This window comes from Nuphar pumila, chromosome 5, assembly GCF_984573655.1.
Source record: "Nuphar pumila chromosome 5, dmNupPumi1.hap1.1, whole genome shotgun sequence".
Lineage (NCBI taxonomy): Eukaryota > Viridiplantae > Streptophyta > Magnoliopsida > Nymphaeales > Nymphaeaceae > Nuphar > Nuphar pumila.
The window spans coordinates 130,109,521-130,129,189 of NC_143253.1; the positions used below are offsets into that span (position 1 = coordinate 130,109,521).

Here is a 19,669-nt window from a genome sequence, read left to right on the forward strand (position 1 = left end):
TCTCTGAATCCAGTTATATTTGGTTCGGTCAAGACTGACTAGATCGGTCTAGATCCAGATTCGGTTAGGTCCAGATCAGACCAATTTGGATCTGAGACCCGGTCAGACCCGACTTGATTGTACTGGTTCAGTGTAACCGAATCGGTCTGAATTGGTTCGGTTCAGAGCGGTTCGATTCAAACCGATTTGGTCTGAACTGTCCTACTCTAAACCCGATTCAGTCTGAATCGATTTGATTTGGACTAGTTCAGTCAAAATCAGTTTGACCCTATTCTTCCTTTTTTTTACTTTTCCAGTTCGGTTCAGAGAGGTTCGATTCAAACCGATTTGAAATGAACTGACCCACTCTTAACTCGATTCAGTCTCAACCGGTTTGGTCTAAACCAGTTCGTCAGAATCAGTTCGACCCAATTATTTTTTTTTTACTTTTACTTTGTTCCGGAGGCCGACCCGATCAAATGCCTTTTTTTTGTTAAACGATTTGGTTTAGTCTCGATCGTGCCAGACCGACCCGATCATCCTTTAAAAGTAAAAAAAATGCGGAAGGGGCTCTAACCCTTCATCTTTTCTTTAGCAGAGGGGGCCCAGCCCATCGACCCTCTCTCTCATTTTTTTTTCTCTGCAGCTTGCTGACAACCATGGCTGCCGGCCCTCTTTTTGCTCGAAAAAAAGAAAGAAGACGAAGGACACACACCTTGCCTGCGTCACTGGCCGAAATCCGGTAAGTCTCCCCATATATGCAACTTTCTCGCTTTTTCCTCTTTCACTCCTCTCGATTTTTTTTTCGCTCTCTTGCTGGGTGAAAGAGGAAGCTGTGTGAGGGCACACAAGGTGAGGGGGATGAGGATAAGCCTCATCCCTCTCGTGGATTGTAGGGGGTGAGGTTTATCCTCACCCCCTTCGGCGGTTACCGGGGAGGTGGTTCCCTTTTTTTTGTCAACCTTATCCCCTCCGACGAAACCGTCGGAGGGGTTTTTACACAGAACCCACATTGCTCTGCAAAAACTACAGAGTTAAATTATAAGTCATCCAATGTAACTAAAAACAAAGAGCAACCCAATAATCTTGCTGTTCAGAAGCATTACATGAAAGCAACTTAGGTCCAATGAGATAAAACACCAATAAGATATGAATAAAGCACGAGCGTCAAAGCCAACTCACAAGAGGAATTAAAAACATACTGAATTTTCATACCATTATTCAGTAGTGGTATATTGAGTCAGACCAGCAATCCAGCACTCTAATAAAGGAAGCCCAAGTGCACATTGTCTTTAGGCACATCCAACTTTAGCTTCCTGAGGTAAGGCAGAAAAAGCTCCCATAACCTTGCAGTATCTGCATTACAAATGACACGTGTAAGGCCCACCAGATCCCTTACTGATACAGGCAGTATTGCCGAGCATCCCCTCATGTCGACCGTTCTCAAGCCGCGTAGGTTGCCTACGCTTTCAGGGAGACTTGAGACACGTGAACAGTCGGACACATCCAGAAATCTCAGTTTCTCTAGTTCAGTTAAAGAATCTGGTAGGCCTTCCAATGATGTACATGCGTGCAATCTTAGGACCTCTAATTTGCTCAACCTACCGATCTCTTCTGGCAACTCAATTAGATCATGGCAGTTGGTGATGCTCAGCTTCTGTAGTTTGACAATGTCACAAACTGCAGTTGGCAACCTCTCCAATCCATTGCAGTAATCTATTTCGAGCTCTGTGAGCTCTGGAAATATTGTTGGGATGTCGAATGCCAAGCAATTTTTCTCTTGGCTGACCTCGCAGAGCACCATTGAAAGCTTCTGCAACTGGAATGGCTCAGCAAAAGTATAACGAATAGGTAAGGATATCTTCTCTAACCTGACCCTTCTGAGATTCTTTAGATAACTTGACCGTGGTATTCCACTTATTTCTGCGACAATAGAGCTGCGATTTGCAATGATTAAAACCTTGAGATTTTCCATTCTCTCCAAAAAGGGAGGCAAACAATAATAACTGGCTGAAAAATTCAAGATAAGGACTTCAGCACAAGGGACTTCAGCACAAGGGAATGACGCATCAACCCAATCTGACAGTCCCATCTCACCTGCATAGAGACCAAACGAAGTTGCTCATCATGAAAAAAACATAAGAGAACATTCCAAACAAGTAAAGGTGTATTTTGGTTGATAAAATTCACCAATATGTATGGAAACAATTTGAGCTTGCGATAGATCCTTCTGAACTTCCAACTCATGTAGATCATCTTTTTGTTTAATGATGAGCCGCTTGTTCTCACTTTTTTTGGTCTCTCTGCTAGTGTAGACAGCCAATTCACTCAGTAGATCATGCTGAATAACAAAGAGATCACTGAAGCTCTCATGTCGGTCCCTAGTGAGGCATCAAAAGTGAAATTTAGCCAAGAGAAAACAATTAAAATTCACAGGAGCATGGAGTTATGCTACCAAATACTGTTATACCCTGTTCTTTCAAAAAGATCAATCAGATGCCGGTTGGAGAGTTCTTGTAAAATGTTGCGGGCACCATTTTCATTTAGGCCACGAATTTGAACCCACATGTCCATGACAGCAGCTGCTCGTATTCTTTTGTTATCAGGAAAGGTGCTGAAGTCCATAAAACACTCATGTTGTATTGTGGTCAAGGACTTTAGGCTGGTTTCCAGGCATTCAAGGATCTCCTCACGATCATTGAAGATTCCTCCAACTTGAAGAAGCGCATTTGCTGTCTCTTCCCATTTCCATTTACCTTCTTTCTTCAGAGAAGCCCCAATAACTTTAAGTGCTAGAGGAAGACGCTTGCAGCCTTCTACTATCTGAAAGTTGGTAGCATCATCATTAAAGAAAGGGTGGATAAAAATCCCATATTTGGCACATGCACAATGTTATTCATCAAAAAATGAAACAAGGTGCTCATCATCACATGCACATGCAAAAATATACAAATGCTAACTGGTACCCAAGCATAAACGATGACACAAATGTATCAGAAAAATGGGCACCAACTCTGGGAAATTTGGATACTGATGATCCATAACAAATCCAGCAGACTGCTTTGGAGGCACATACTCAATTATTTTGTAGGCATTGGGCATAAAAGCAGCACAACTACGATCTGCATCGGCAGTTTAGTCTTTTGCATATGACAAAGGCTAGTTTTCTGGATAGTAAATCAGAGGCACTCGTGGCAATGCATGTCATGCTATCCATAAGTAGCGTAAGAATGCTTATTATGTACCTTATTAATGCAAAGTATATATAGGTATGTATTTGATACCTTAGCGAATAAAAATGTACACACTCCTTGATGTTATCGGACATTCATATGTGCAACCAATTTATCTGGGCATGCAATTTATAATTAAGGATCAAAGCTGTGGTTTAATGGATGATTGGAAAGATAAGAAAGCACCTTTTCCACTAGTTCAAAATCCAGATTCTCGGGGTCTTGATTTGAGGAAAGAGCATAGTGAAGGAATAGAGCCTTGGCATCTTCCATCCCCAACGGTGGCACCCGATAGCTCCAATCCAGATTCTCGGGGAGTTCCACTCTAGATGTTACAAGAGTTTTAAAACCACTTTTCCTGATCACGAGTTTCTCTAGCACTGAATCATACCAAACATCATCTAAGACCACTAGAACAGCGTCCCCCTCTGGCTTTCTATCCTTCAGACGTGACCTCAACTGGATAATTGCATCACCCTCGCTTACAAATCTAGGCACACTGACATTTACCAAGTCCACCCATAATCTGCGAACCATCTCCATCAAATCCGGCGACTTTGAAACAGGTAAAAAGATGATCTTGTGAAACTTGTCTGGGAGATGCAAGATGAAGAAAATCATCAGCATTCATATTCATGTTGAGATAACAGAAAAACTCCCATATAGCTTGTTTCATAAAGAAAAAGGATGGGTTTGGACTTAACGTTCTTTGGGGGCATCTCAACAAAATGGGGAACTGAGTTCATTTCCCCTTAAGGGTGTGTTTAGATTTGTGGAGTTGGGCAAAATTGAATTCAATTTCATTAAATTTAGAGAAAGGGGGGATTTTGATGGAACAGCAGTCCAATTTCACTTATCCAAACACAACCTGATTGCCTATGCCGGGCTCAGCTGTTAAAGTTTAAGGATAGTTACCACCTGTCCATCACCCTTAACAGCCTAACTGAATGTACTTGGACAATCCATTTCCTCTGAAAAGGAAGTAGTTGCATTCTCGCCACTGTCGTTTTTCCTTCCAAGTGCACTTATGTTCCAATTGCAAAATGCACAATGGGGAGCCCAAATTGAAACTCTAGTGAATACAGAGGAATTTTAAGGTTTCATAGAATTTCTAGGCATGTCAAATTGAAGTAACTTAAATACCACATATACTGTATGATCAAGTTCACAAAAATGGTTTCCCCCAAAAGTATGCATGAGTGTGGCTATCAAGAAGGAGAAATCTAAACAGGAATTGTACCTTTAACTTGCTCACAGAGCTTTGTCACCAAAGTTGTCTTCCCGCATCCTCCAATGCCGCAGATTCCGACCACCGAAACATCTTCCTGAAGCAACTTTTGTTTCAACTCTTCCACAGGTATCCTCCAACCAACTGTACACGTTGGTGGTTCAGGCAGAGCAGAACCGAAGTTCGGGTTTGCCCGTGTCATCGTTACCGCCCATGTGTCAACCACCATCACGGTTTTGAAATTCTTCAGATACTTGTTACAGGCTTTCAATTGCTCGGCGTAATCTTTAACCTTGCAGAATTTCCACAATGGCAGCTCGGCGCATTTCTTAACCAACTTCTTGCAATCTTCCAATTGCTTCAACAGCTCAGTCATCTCCTCCCGTCTTAAGACAGTTAAGCTATCCGTCGTGCTTTGATCTGCAATCTCCTCGACCGACTGCATAACAAATTCAATGCGAGGAACCAAAATCTTTAACGTATTTTTGAGCTTATCGAACTCATTGTTGAAATGCCCATATATCTTCATTGCCTCGTCGATAACTTCTATTATCACATTAATCACAGAAACCGCTGATACTTCCACCATTCTTTCTTTTTATAAGTTTTGCTGTTGCTACAATTCTATCAGAGAACAAGGAGAGAGGCTTAATGTGGAGCCCCCAACTCCCGATCTGTATAATTAATGCACTCGTACCTCAAACAAATAGATTTCGAGTTTGTACACCAAATTTAACCAATGAAGCAAACTTGGTAATCTCTTCGACTCTTTCTGATCACATTTAGAACCAATTTGGTCCGAGCAGTAGAAATCGAAAACGAGTTAGAGCGCGAAGCCAAATGACATTAACATCTATGTAACAAATACCAACTTATCAGTATAAGGTGATTAGTCATGTGCAACTTAAATCACACCAAACAACGACCAAGTTTCCTCAAATTTCTCACTGTTCATCGTCAGAACTCACTTCCAGAAAACGAGCGATTCTGCGCGTATCACTGAAACAAAAAGCAACCAATCTATAAAATGGGTAAGCATCCATAAAAAACAGCGTGAAGCAGAAATCAATGGAGGAAAAGAAAATGGGAGTCCGTTTCTTAACATGGAAGGAAATGACGAACGAGAACAGAATATCTCTGGCATTCGAAAACCAAAAAAGAGCCGACCGAAAAAGAACCACATTTGAGTTCGCACGGTACCTCCTCCCGCATTCTCAGGGATGGTATGAACTGTGGAAACTTCTCATGTCGTTTTAATAGCGGAAAACAAGAAGAAAACGGACAAACAAAATCCCTCAGTTGTCAATGCTCCCCCAAAGCAAATTATTGACGGCCCCAGATTCCAGTAGGGGTCATCCTTTCAATTTTCTGATATCAGTCTCTGATTCGGACACGACATTTTGGTCCAGTGGCACATGCACAGATGCACCGACACTCGGTCATTATTTTAATATTTGTAATAATAATTTTTTTTGGATTCAGAATGAAGGTCTTGGAATTTTTTACTATTTCATGTCTGATTCCATTCAGGGTAAGTTCGGCAGCTCCTGCCTGTGATTTGGGATCTCATGCTTTTTAGAAAGTGATTTAAAAAACAAGCAATTACAAATCACAGGTGGGCCCTTGTGATTTGAGATCTCATGTTCGTTGCTTCTTAGAAATCAATCAGATTCACTTTTTCATTCAAATGAGAAAATGAATCAGTAATGTATTTAGATGTTTACAATCCAATCCGGTTGCATCCCTGCCTCTATTATTATCAATTAACCAAGGTTAAACTTTCAAATCAAATTACAATAACACCTTATAATTAAATGCTCAAATGATTACTCTTTTCTTTCTTAATAAGGATAAACAAGCTTTTTTTAATTCTTATGGAGAATACGGGATACTAAAAAACAATCACTTTCCACAAGATGATGGATGCCAACTTCAATTGTATGTGCCGCAATTTTTGTTCATGTCAGAAATTTTAGAAAAGTAAAGTTCATTTTTAAATTAAAAAGAGAATGGTTCGGCTCCTAATGAAATTTTCTCAAAAGAAATTTATAAGAGCGGTCTGCATGCACCATGAAAGGGGGCTGTCGTCAAGACACCTAACACTGACGGCTTTTTAATGCTAGGCAACGTCATTCAGAGGGGGTAACTAAAATATAATATGTAAATCAGTCAACATCAATAGAATTTTTTTTATAGTTTTTTATTTTATCATATGAATACAATCTAGCTGCGTTGAATCATCCGACCGATTATGAGGTATAACAAGAATCTTTCAATGCTTAAAAATTGACAACTCATAATTTTTTTTAAATATTCAAGCATAAAAAATTATCAGATAAGGATAAGGTTGATCCAATAGTCAATTCAGAACAAAGGAACCACGCCATATGCATCTACAGGGTTAGATTTGCAAAAACAATTATGAAAATATATGTTCATACCAGTTTATATATTTTGCTACTTCATATATTCTAGTTTTATGTAAAAATTAAAATATACTTTGTCGCGAAATGAAAAGAAAAATAAGAATAATAACAATGAACTGAGTCAACGTGCAAAAAACATTTTATTATTTAGCAATGATGGAGTCAAGACAATTTAAGATTTACAAAAACACGTCTGACCTATTTATAATAACGTAACTGACTTTTAAAAAATTACGGACATCAAAATGAGCCAAGAGACTAATTTTCAAACATAAGCCTCTGTCACTTACCTGACTTTGCCATGCTTAAATCATAGTTCAACGTAATAAGATTACTCTATTGCCGTTTTCATGTCTTCTAATGTTTACCGTGGTTTTAAAAACTCAGTGTCTGGCTTGTCCTTGAGCGACTGGGGAATTATATATATATATATATTATAGTACTTTACTAATATATTATATATAAATTGTATCATATGATAATTTTTTATAATATTTTTTAACATGTAATTTTTATTAATACATGTACAACCATTTTTTTATATATAATATATGTAATTATATATAAAATATATTATATAAGAATATATAAGCATGACTCACCCAAAACTGGGTTGAGTTTTGTAAAAACCAAGTTCAACCTGTTTTTTTTACCCAGTGAATGGGCCATCCAGGCCGAGTCACTGGGTTGACCCGACAAGTTTTTAAACTGTAATATGGTTACCACCAACGTTTCTTGGACAACAATGTCTCCCTCAACAAAAACAATAGACAGGATGGACAGGACCACAATGGTTGCGGCGACTTCAAATTTATGAGTGTTTCTTCTCTCAACCATCATCCTTCATTGTCGAGTTCAGATGATGAGGAGAGATTTTGTTGATTACTTTTGTTAAGGTGATTGACAAAAAGAAACGAAGTTAGTCGTTTACTTACCTTTATGATGATTCTAGATAATGCTAGATTGTTTTGGGACCTATATAACAACTAAGACTAGTACACACCAGTGGCGGAGCCAGGGGTGGGCATGGGTGGGCGGTCACCCACCCCAGAATTTTTTATCGGACCCGAGTCAGGTTCGGACCTGACCCAGATCCAAGAACCCAATAGAGTTAAGTTACTAGGGTCACAGGGAAGGGCTCGCAATGCCTTTCCCTGCGCCGCCCTCCCCCTTCCTCCTCACCTCCCGTAATGGCCATTGCTAGCCGTTGCGTTACAAGTGGCCGTCGGCTCTCTCTCGTCCTCTTTGTTTCCCCCTCTGCGATTTCTGACAAGCCGATCTCCCATGCTAACCTTGCCGCGACGAGCACCGATGCCTCCCGCAAGTAAACCCCTTCTCCTGTTTTTCTTTTCTCATTCGATCAGGATCGCCAAAGGACCGACAGAGAGTCGGTGGCCTCTGCCGGAGGCTTCTCCTTCCCCCATGACGGTTGGAGGTTCGGTGGCCTCTACCAAAGCCTCCCCCTTCCCCTGGGGCCGTCGGAGGACCGTGTGGCCTCTGTCAGAGCCTCCCCCTTTTCTTTCGATGGTTGCCGGAGGATTGGCAAGGCCCGACTGCCTCTGTCGGGCCCTCCCCACCTGAGGCGGGTGCTAGAAGAGGTCCCGACCACCTCTGCCCCTTTGGTCTCTTTGACAGGATGAGGGGGGCTCTGCCCTTGTCCTCATGTCTATCGGCAGAGGGCTTTGCCCCTGTCCCTTTGTTCTTTCTAGCAAGACAGCGGGAGGGGGGGGGGGGGGGGGCTCCACCCCTGTTCTCCTGCCTGTCGGCAGGGGGGCTTTGCCCCTACCCTTTTATCTTTTCGACAGGACAGGGGGCCTCGCCCGTCTCCTCAAGCCTTCCAGTAGGGGGCTTTGCACCCTGCCCCTTTGATCTTTTTGGCAGAACAGGGGGCTCCACACCCTTGTCGTTTTGATCGTCAGTAGGGGCAAAGCACCTGTAGTCAAAGGCTGAATGCTTCTCTTACGCTACAAGAAAAACATTAATTAGCGACGAAAATTTGCAACAAATTTTTTTCGTCGTAAATTCACGACAGATTAGCTAGAGAAAACTAGCCATCACCAAAATTGAAATTAGCGATGGAGTTAGCGACGAAAAGTTTCTGTCAGGAAATCCGTCGCTAATTAATGACAAATTTGCGTCGAATTTTTTTTTCTCATTAATATGTCGCAAATTAGCGACGGAGTTAGCTAATTTGTGATATAAAAAGGCCCATTTAGGGCATGATCTCTGCTTGTTCCCTCCTCCCCCCTCCTTTCTCCTCGTAGCCTCCACACCACCTGCTTGCCGCAGTTCCTTGGCCTTCGCAACCAGCATAGCCTGTGGTTTGAATCCGATCTTTCCGGTTGGAGCGTCGGTCTTTCTCCAACCTCAACCTCGCTCCGGTGCCGACCTGATGGTGCGGTGCCTGCGAGGAGGGCCAAGCGTTCACGTCAGCGAACTGCAACCGAAAGATCGTCGGTGCCCGATTTTTCTCCAAGGGGTACGAGGCCACCGCCGGAGCCCTCAACGAGACCACCGAGTTCCACTCGCCCGCGACTTCGACGGCCATAGATCTCACACAGCGTCGACGGCCGCAGGCAGGTACATTTTTCAGGCGAACTTGTCCTAAAAATTAACGAAGATGAGTATAACCCAAGGTCAACAGTGAATCATCTAATGCAAGATCGTCATTTTTTTTCTTTTTATCGTTTTTTCTGATGGCGATATTTTTTCTGAGGTTGATATTGGGCACTTGTTTTGTTGATGTAGTGTGGATGCTCTTTATTGTATGTGGTGAAGATCGTCAATTTTGACCTTTCGATAGATTGATTATGATAAGGGGGAACTTCTTTGGTCAATACTGTTGATCGTAATATCAGATGGGGGAATGGTTATTAATTATTCTTCTTCTACCCGGAATATTATTCATCGAATTTGATGTTTAAAGATATTTATCTTCTCATCTGCTTCTTGTAAATTTTAAGCTTTTTCTGGTGTTTGGATTTTGATATTTAGGATTCATTGCAGGGGTCAAGAAATTTGACTTTTGATGCTTAGAAGGGGTGACAACCATTATACAGAAAAACATGGAATTTGGAGTTGTATTTGTGGCATGATCATCTCCACTCCTTATCATTGCTATTTTATTGGCCTCATCTCTACCACTTATTTTTTTTCCTTTTTCCCTTGAATCTTTTTCTCTACATATATGAGGAGGTTGATGCTTCAGATTTATTGCAGGATTTTGTATTTGCTGCAAACAACCCTTAACCAAGAAACACAACTTGAAGGCGTGTTTGTAAGTTGTTTTTAAGTTTCCCAGTCCGTCCTCTTGTCATCGTTATCTTATTCTCCCATCTTTGGACTATATTATATGGATTATTTTGGACTATCTTATTGGGATTGCTTGGTAGTGCAAGCATTGGCTATCATCTTATAAACTTTCTCTTACTGTTTGAATGGTAAATGCATGGTCATTAGGGCTGCTGCTGCATCGTAAACATGCTACTAGGTAATGGTTTTGTGGCTCATGGTTGATTGGTTGAAATTTTTGTTGGTTGTCTCGTTCTGAAATTGACAACTGTAGAGAATCTCGGTTTCCTTATTGAATACTTTGGGCGTGACATTTTATTTGATTTCTATATATCAGATGTGATGTGCAGTAAGGTGCTTGGGGTGTACCACTGTATGGCGCCTGCGTCATGAGTTTTGAGTTTTTCTTATTTTTGTGAAGTTGATTGTTTTCTTTTTTGTGGAAGTTATGATATTTTAGACCTCTTCATTCATATGTTTCAATGTAGGGGGATTTTGGATATTATTGAAGCATCTAGAAGATGTTGGGTGGATCATGGTTGCACCAAGAGTAAAGATTTTTAATTTGTCTAGTTGCTTTTTATGCTGGACTTGTTTGTGTGGACATGTGGGTAATTCAGTTCATTGGTTGTTTGGTCATGAAAATAACTCTGTAGCCCATCACACTGTCTGGTTTATTGTTTTCCATTTTTTCCTTCTTTAGCTTTTCTTCTTAATCTTTAATAAAGTTTGGCTTTTTTTGTAGAACATTAATTGTTTCTTTCTCTTCCTTTTCTTCCCTTATAATTGTTTTTTTTAATTGATTTTGCCTGCTGTTTGGTTTTTCATGACGGAGTGGGTGGTTGTTTTGCGAGAATTTCTATAGAATATGTAGAAACATTATGGACTTGTGGGAGGTTAATTGCAAGTGTTAATTTTGACCTTGTGATCTACGTAAATGCCAAAATGTCACAAGTAGCTATAACCCATCACAGGTTTGGATACCAAGACATTTATCAAGGGACATTTATCAAGGGCTACACTTATTCTTGTTGTTTTTGTTTTTGTGTGTGTGATTATCGTCATTGATTTAATTAGTAGTTAAGAGTGCTGATATATAGGGTAAAGTGATTTGCATACTAAGACATTTGTCAAGAGTTACTTTGTTATGGTTCTCGTGTGTGTGTGTGCGCGCGCGCTGCTAACATGACTACTGCTAATGATAATTATAGTGCTGATGTTTTACAAGGGAATCATAAGACCCTCAACCAAAATAAAGTCTTGATATAATGACTGAAGTAATCTTTTTTACAGTGGATTTTGCATAACCAAAACAAAACACTTTATCATCTTTAATCATGTTTTCTTTGTCCACTTTCAACTGTGTTAACTTTATTTTCATTTAAATATACTTCAGGCATTCCTATTGTCTTTCCTTTTTTTTTTTTTGGGGGGGGGGGGGTATGGGTAAGAATGACATTTTTTCTCAAGTGTTAACTGCATTATACTATTTAGCAATATCATATATTTTCCTTACTAGAGGGGGGTCCGGGGGTTCTCCCCGGCGCGGGTCCCAGACCAAATTTTTTCTTGATCTTATGTTTGAGACCCGGTTTCTTATGGATCATACCAATTTTTTTACTAGTAGCTTAATTAAAACTACATAAAAAAAACCTTATTTTTTGGTCAAATGAGGACTCTGACCCTCATTTGATTAAAAATTTTAAGGCGTGTACGCCTCGGCTTGAGGTGCGCCTCGCCTCGAGGCGTGCGCCTCAAGGCGTATGAGGCACACACCTCGAGGATCTTTTTTTTTATTTTTATTTTTAAAATTTTATGATGGATTAGCGACGGATAATATTCGCGCTAATATTCAATGATGAATTTTTGATAGTTTGCGACAAAATATATTTTGTCGATAATTTTGTCACTATGTTAGCGACAGAAGTAGCGACGGAATATAATCCGTCGGAAACTCAAATCAATGCTTATTTAGCGACGAACTCGCGACGGATCATGTATGTCGCTATTCCGTTGCAAATTAGCGATGAAAGTAGCGACAAATAAGTTATGTCGCTAATTAGCGACCAGGATTATGCGATGGATGCTATCCATCGCTAAACTGTTTAGCGATGGATAACGTTCGTCGCTAATCCATATTTTTCTTGTAGTGTTATGTGATTTTCTTGAAATGCGTAGAACTTGGATAATTTTTTTATCTTTTTAATGATTTGACATTACTTGCTAGAACTTGCGAACTGAAAATCGGGTTTGAACTTACTTGGCATTACTTTAGATGAGGTAAACTGATTATTTCATGTAAGAGGAAGATCCGAAGATCACATCGGGTTTGGACTTTAGAGAATTTTACGGTACTTGCTGCCACCTTCTCTAGAATTTTACTTCCATCTGATGATTGAGAGCTTTAGATTCAGTTCATATCATGTTGTTGATACTCATTGATTAGTTACAAAACATAGTTTGATATCTAGCTTCATAGAAGATTATCATTTTCATTTTGTTTGATCCTTTTTTGCGATGAGATTTGGCTCATAGAATATTGTCTTATTTTTTTTCGTTGCATAGGAATGAATAAGTTTATAACAAAAAGGTCAATCTTTGATAAATCTCTTGTAACTCGAGAAGGAGAACCAAGTTAGAAAATAAGCAAAACAGAAATTGGTGAATTAGAGTTACCTGAAGACCCTGCACTTCATCCTTCTAATTCTAGTTATCATCATAATATAAAGATAATGTTCTTAGAGCATATATGATCTGAGATCCTTGTCAACTTCGAGATTGTACATTTCAACTAAACCATAAAAAATGAAGGTTCATTCCAGCTTGGTATGATGAGTATAAGGATTGATTGGACTGTAGTACAAGTAAGCATAAAGCATATTATTTACAGTATTATCTTTTCAGGCCAAAAAGTACAGAGAAGATTAGTGCAAAGGCATTCATATCTGAAGGATTTTATAACTGGAAAGACAAGAAGAAGTTTGATAAACATGTTGGAAGCTCTAGCAGGTTTTATAATTCAGCACGAATGAAGTGTCAAAATTTGATGCAACAAAAACAACATATTGATGCTATACTTTATAAATAAAGTGTTCGCCCGAAAGATGAATATAGACTTCGCCTTTGGGCAACTGTTAATGCCATCAGATACTTGTTAAGTCAAGGATTGACATTTCGAGGGCATGATGAAGCTGAAGAATATCTTAATAGAGGAAATTTTATTGAGTTGTTGAAGATATTTGTAAAAATCAATGATAACATAAATAAAGTTGTATTGAAAAGTGCTCTAGAAAATAACAAATTGATATCTCCTGATATACAAAAGGATATTGTTAAGGCTGCTTCTATACAAATCACAAATGTTATTATCATGAAACTTAAACATAAATTTTTTTTCTATTTTACATTATGATTCTCGTGATGTATCAACTAAAGAATAAATGACTATTGTTTTATGGTTTGTTAATGAAAAATGTCGAGTGATTGAGCGATTTCTTACTCTTGTGAATGTTTTTGAAACAAGTTCTATGTCACTTAAACAAGCAGTTGACGAAACATTTTGTAAGAATAAATTAAGCATATCAAGTTTGCATGGACAAGGTTATGATGGAGCAAGTAATATGAGAGAACTTAGGTCCAATGAGATAAAACACCAATAAGATATGAATAAAAAAGAAGCATCAAAGCCAACTCACAAGAGGAATTAAAAACATACTGAATTTCTATTCCATTATTCAGTAGTATATTGAGTCAGACCAGCAATCCAGCACTCTAATAAAGGAAGCCCAAGTGCACATTGTCTTTAGGCACATCCAACTTTAGCTTCCTGAGGTAAGGCAGAAAAAGCTCCCATAACCTTGCAGTATCTGCATTACAAATGACACGTGTAAGGCCCACCAGATCCCTTACTGATACAGGCAGTATTGCCGAGCATCCCCTCATGTCGACCGTTCTCAAGCCGCGTAGGTTGCCTACGCTTTCAGGGAGACTTGAGACACGTGAACTGTCGGACACATCCAGAAATCTCAGTTTCTCTAGTTCAGTTAAAGAATCTGGTAGGCCTTCCAATGATGTACATGCGTGCAATCTTAGGACCTCTAATTTGCTCAACCTACCGATCTCTTCTGGCAACTCAATTAGATCATGGCAGTTGGTGATGCTCAGCTTCTGTAGTTTGACAATGTCACAAGCTGCAGTTGGCAACCTCTCCAATCCATTGCAGTAATCTATTTCGAGCTCTGTGAGCTCTGGAAATATTGTTGGGATGTCAAATGCCAAGCAGTTTTTCTCTTGGCTGACCTCGCAGAGCACCATTGAAAGCTTGTACACGTGGAATGGCTCAGCAAAAGTATAACGAATGGGTAAGGATATCTTCTCTAACCTGATCCTTCTGAGATTCTTTAGATAATTTGACCGTGGTATTCCACTTATTTCTGCGGCAATTGAGCTGTGATTTGCAATGATTAAAACCTTGAGGTTTTCCATTCTCTCCAAAAAGGGAGGCAAACGATAAGAACTGGCTGAAAAATTCAAGATAAGGACTTCAGCAGAAGGGAAGGACGCGTAAAACCAATCTGCATATCTAATTTCACCTGCACAAAGATCAAATAAAGTTGCTCATCATGAAAAAAAACATAAGAGAACATTCCAAACAAGTGAAGGTGTACTTTGGTTGATAAAATTCACCAATATGTATGGAAACAATCTGAGCTTGCAATGTAAGATCCTTCTGTCCTTCCAAGTTATGTAGAGCATCTGTTTGATTAATGATGAGCCGCTTATCCTGGCTTTTTTTGGTCTTTCTGCTAGTGTAGACAGCCAATTCACTCAGTAGATCATGCTGAATAACAAAGAGATCACTGAAGCTCTCATGTTGGTCCTTTGCTTCATTCCTAGTGAGACATCAAAAGCGAAATTTAGCCAAGGGAAGCAATTCAAATTCACAGGAGCATGGAGTTATGCTACCAAATATTGTTATACCCTGTTCTTTCAAAAAGATCAATCAGATGCCGGTTGGAGAGTTCTTGTAAAATGCTGCGGGCACCATTTTCATTTAGGCCACGAATTTGAACCCACATGTCCATGACAGCAGCTGCTCGTATCCTTTTGTTATCAGGAAAGGTGCTGAAGTCCATAAAACACTCATGTTGTATTGTGGTCAAGGACTTTAGGCTGGTTTCCAGGCATTCAAGGATCTCCTCATAATCATTGAAGATTCCTCCAACTTGAAGAAGCACATTTGCTGTCTCTTCCCATTTCCACTTACCTTCTTTCTTCAGAGAAGCCCCAATAACTTTAAGTGCTAGAGGAAGACGCTTGCAGCCTTCCACTATCTGAAAGTTGGTAGCATCATCATTAAAGAAAGGGTGGATAAAAATCCCATATTTGGCACATGCACAATGTTATTCATCAAAAAATGAAACAAGGTGCTCATCATCACATGCACATGCAAAAATGTACAAATGCTAACTGGTACCCAAGCATAAACGATGACACAAATGTATCAGAAAAATGGGCACCAACTCTGGGAAATTTGGATACTGATGATCTATAACAAATCCATCAGCCTGCTTTGGAGGCACATACTCAATTATTTTGTAGGCATTGGGCATAAAAGCAGCACAACTACGATCTGCATCGGCAGTTTAGTCTTCTGCTTATGACAAAGGCTAGTTTTCTGGATAGTAAATCAGAGGCACTCATGGCAATGGATGTCATGCTATCCATAAGTAACGTAAGAATGCTTATCATGTACCTTGTTAATGCAAAGTATATACAGGTATGTATCTGATACCTCAGCGAACAAAAATGTACACACTCCTTGATGTTATCGGACATTCATATGTGCAACCAATTTATCTGGGCATGCAATTTATATCTAAGGATCAAAGATGTGGTTTAATGGATGATTGGAAAGATAAGAAAGCACCTTCTCCACTAGTTCAAAATCCAGATTCTTGGGGTCTTGATTTGAGGAAAGAGCATACTGAAGGAATAGAGCCTTGGCATCTTCCACCCCCAGCTTCTGGACTGAATAGCTCCAATCAAATTGCTTGAGTTCCACTCTAGATGTGACAAGAGTTTTAAAACCACTTTTCCTGATCACGAGTTTCTCTAGCACTGAATCATACCAAACATCATCTAAGACCACTAGAACAGCGTCCCCCTCTGGCTTTCTATCCTTCAGACGTGACCTCAACTGGGTAATTGCATCGCCCTCACTTACAAATTTAGGCACACTGACTGCTCTTACCAAGTCCACCCATAATCTGCGAACCATCTCCATCAAATCCGGAGACTTTGAAATAGGTAAAAAGATGATCTTGTGAAACTTGTCTGGGAGATGCAAGATGAAGAAAATCATCAGCATTCATATTCATGTTGAGATAACAGAAAAACTCCCATATAGCTTGTTTCATAAAGAAGAAGGATGTGTTTGGACTTAAGGTTCTTTGGAGGCATCTCAACAAAATAGGGAACTGAGTTCAGTCCCCCTTAAGGGTGTGTTTAGATTTGTGGAGTTGGGCAAAATTGAATTCAATTTCATTAAATTTAGAGAAAGGGAGAATTTTGATGGAACAACAGTCCAATTTCACTTATCCAAACACAACCTGATTGCCTATGCCGGGTTCAGCTGTTAAAGTTCAAGGACAATTACCACCTGTCCACCACCCTTAACAGCCTAACTGCATGTACTTGGACAATCCATTTCCTCTGAAAAGGAAATAATTGCATTCTCCCCACTGTCGTTTTTCCTTCCAAGTGCACTTATGTTCCAATTGCAAAATGCACAATGGGGAGCCCAAATCGAAACTCTAGTGAATACAGAGGAATTTTAAGGTTTCATAGAATTTCTAGGCATGTCAAATTGAAGTATCTTAAACACCACATATACTATATGATCAAGATCACAAAAATGGTTTCCCCAAAAGGTATGCATGAGTGTGGCTATCAAGAAGGAGAAATGTAAACAGGAATTGTACCTTTAACTTGCTCACAGAGCTTTGTCACCAAAGTTGTCTTCCCGCATCCTCCAATGCCGCAGATTCCGACCACTGAAACATCTCCCTGAAGCAACTTTTGTTTCAACTCCTCCAGAGGTATCCTCCAACCAACTGTAAACCTTGGTGGTTCAAGCAGAGCAGAACCGAAGTTAGAGTTTGCCGGTGTCATCGTCCTCGTAACCTCCCATATGTCAGCCACCATGTTCACGGTTATGAAATTCTTCAGATACTCGTTACAGCCTTTCAATTGCCCGGCGTAATCTTTAACCTTGCAGAATTTCCACAATGGCAGCTTGGTGCATTTCTTAACCAACTTCTCGCAATCTTCCAATTGTTTCAACAGCTTAGTCATCTCCTCCCGCCTTCTGACAGTTAAGCTATCCTTCGTGCTTTGATCTGCAGTCTCCTCGTCGAACTGCTTAACAGATTCAATGCGAGGAACCAAAATCTCTAACGTATTTTTGAGCTCATGGAACTCATTGATGAAATTCTCATATATCTTCTTCGCCTCGTCGATAACTTTTATTATCCCTTTAATCACAGAAAGCGCTGATACAGAGATCGGTTCCACCATTCTTTCTTTTTAGTGTTGCTGTTGCTACAATTCTATTAGAGAACAACCAGAGAGGCCTAATGTGGAGCCCTCAACTCCCAATCTGTATAAATTAATGCACTCATACCTCAAACAAACAGATTTCGAGTTTGTACACTAAATTTAACCAATGAAGCAAACTTGGTCATCTCTTCGACTCTTTCTGATCACATTTAGAACCAATTTGGTCCGAGCAGCAGAAATCGAAAACGACTTAGAGCGCGAAGCCGAATGACATTAACATCTATGTAACAAATACCAACTTATCATTATAAGGTGATTGATTAGTCATCTGCATCTTAAATCACACCAAACAACGACCAAGTTTCCTCAAATTTCTCACTGTTCATCGTCAGAACTCACTTCCAGAAAACAAGCGATTCTGCGCGTATCACTGAAACAAAGAGCAACCAATCTATAAAATGGGTAAGCATCCATAAAAACCAACGTGAAGCAGAAATGTATGCAGGAAAAGAAAATGGGAGTCCGTTTCTTAACATGGAAGGAAATGACGAACGAGAACAGAATATCTCTGCATTCGAAAGCCAAAAAAGAGCCGACCGAAAAGAACCACATTTGAGTTCGCACGCTACCTCCTCCTTCATTCTCGGGGAAGGTATGAACTGTGGAAACTTCTCATGTCGTTTTCATAGCAGAAAACAAGAAGAAAACGGATAAACAGACGGCCAGAAACGTCGGCATCCTTCTCAAAGCAAAAGCATTTACGTCCATAGTGGGCAAAGAATAAGATCCCATCACAGTGACAAAAAACTTTAAATGGTAATTCCCGGCAGCCAAAATATAGTGAGAAATTTTATATTTATTGTGTTTTTATGGGCAATAATAAATAAATAAATAATAAAAAATAGCTTTTTGTACTGAAATGAAAAATAAAATTACGTAAAATCCTGCATTTTTTCACACAAAAAAATCACTCTTAAAAACATAAATATCGTGATAAAAACACAACATCCACATTTTACTGAAAATCTTGATATTTTGAAAATATCGCTAGAAATCACCGTTTAAAATGTTTTGACAGTATGCGTTTTTTTTCAATTTTTTGGTAAAAAACTGTGGGGTGCACAACAAGCCGAGTAGCTCCAACTCGACTCGGTTAAAGCTCGGCATGAGCTCATTCATGCATGAAACAAGCCCAGCTTGTGCTTAAACGTAAGCTTGATAAGCCCGAGCCTGAACACCAGTAGAAGTTCATTTAGGCTCAATTAAGATCGTTTATTATGCATATGTAAAATATCCTTTAGAAGCTATCTTGGTGTAGTGGTTTCACTTTGTGTTCTTCAAGAAGTGGTCAAGGGTTTGAACCCCTTCTCATCTCCTTTCATGAGCTCATCTTGAGCTTGTTCACCCAAGCTTGAGCATCAAAAGCTTGAGCTCGGTTTGGTTCAACTCAAGCTCGCTGAAGCCTGGGTTTATAATCGGAAACCAAGCTTGAACAGCCCAGACTCAGGTTCAGCTTCACTCATATGCAGCCCTACATGGAGCACATTATTTTTGTTTAATTTTCCATTAAGAGTAGTATACAAGAGGGCATGACACAAGTGTAAGTTGAAGTATCCATGAAACGTAGCGTTTATATTCAAGATTGAACATGATCTAGGAGTAGACATTGAGCCCACCCGGTCTGGCATGAACTAGACTCAGGCCCCTGCCTGACTCTTGTCAGCTTCGAGCAAGGCACGAGTCAAGCCAAGTTACAGGTGAGTCAAGTCAGGCCCTTTAAGCTAGACAGTATTCTTAAATTGTGACAGAAGCTGCATCGCCCTGCAGAGAGTGCAGGGTTCGAAATCGAAGGCATCCAACATAAGTGAAAACTGAAAAGAAATGGAGAACAAGGAAAAAAAAAACATAAAAAGATAGCAACTCAACAATCTTGATTTTAAGCAGCATTACAT

General features: G+C 39.7%; 2 protein-coding genes across 4 annotated transcripts; both read right to left on the minus strand.

The window, feature by feature from the left end:
• Positions 1–1,035: 1,035 nt before the first annotated feature.
• Positions 1,036–18,336, minus strand: LOC149838711 (putative disease resistance protein At5g47280). Of its 3 annotated transcripts, none has more exons than XM_090006759.1 (6): positions 18,252–18,336; positions 4,453–5,439; positions 3,399–3,805; positions 2,450–2,802; positions 2,170–2,360; positions 1,036–2,076 (listed from the first exon to the last, which is right to left on the minus strand). In XM_090006759.1, exons 2-6 carry the CDS (start codon positions 5,027–5,029, stop codon positions 1,241–1,243), a joined length of 2,364 nt encoding a protein of 787 aa, XP_089862885.1. In that variant the 5' UTR covers positions 5,030–5,439; positions 18,252–18,336; the 3' UTR covers positions 1,036–1,240. The 3 variants fall into 3 exon arrangements, with proteins under 3 accessions (XP_089862885.1, XP_089862883.1, XP_089862884.1); XM_090006757.1 differs by lacking the exon at positions 18,252–18,336 and adding an exon at positions 5,544–5,731; XM_090006758.1 differs by lacking the exon at positions 18,252–18,336 and adding an exon at positions 5,544–5,626 and having other exon boundaries at positions 4,453–5,460.
• On the minus strand, positions 13,929–17,735 carry LOC149838712 (putative disease resistance protein At5g47280). The gene is made up of 5 exons (XM_090008303.1): positions 17,141–17,735; positions 16,087–16,493; positions 15,138–15,490; positions 14,844–15,049; positions 13,929–14,749 (listed from the first exon to the last, which is right to left on the minus strand). The coding sequence occupies exons 1-5, from the start codon at positions 17,733–17,735 to the stop codon at positions 13,929–13,931; spliced, it is 2,382 nt and encodes a 793-aa protein (XP_089864429.1).
• Positions 18,337–19,669: the final 1,333 nt, after the last annotated feature.

Coding starts and splice junctions, on each gene's coding strand:
- LOC149838711 (XM_090006759.1), bottom strand. CDS start 5,029: ATGGTGGAAGTATCAGCGGTTTCTGTGATTAATGTGATAATAGAAGTT. Junction 3,806..4,452: donor GCTCTGTGAGCAAGTTAAAG/GTACAATTCCTG, acceptor TGCATCTCCCAG/ACAAGTTTCACAAGATCATC. Junction 2,361..2,449: donor GATCTTTTTGAAAGAACAGG/GTATAACAGTAT, acceptor ATGCCTCACTAG/GGACCGACATGAGAGCTTCA.
- LOC149838712 (XM_090008303.1), bottom strand. CDS start 17,735: ATGGTGGAACCGATCTCTGTATCAGCGCTTTCTGTGATTAAAGGGATA. Junction 15,491..16,086: donor ATTTTGAACTAGTGGAGAAG/GTGCTTTCTTAT, acceptor ACCAACTTTCAG/ATAGTGGAAGGCTGCAAGCG. Junction 14,750..14,843: donor GATTGTTTCCATACATATTG/GTGAATTTTATC, acceptor ATCTTTGTGCAG/GTGAAATTAGATATGCAGAT.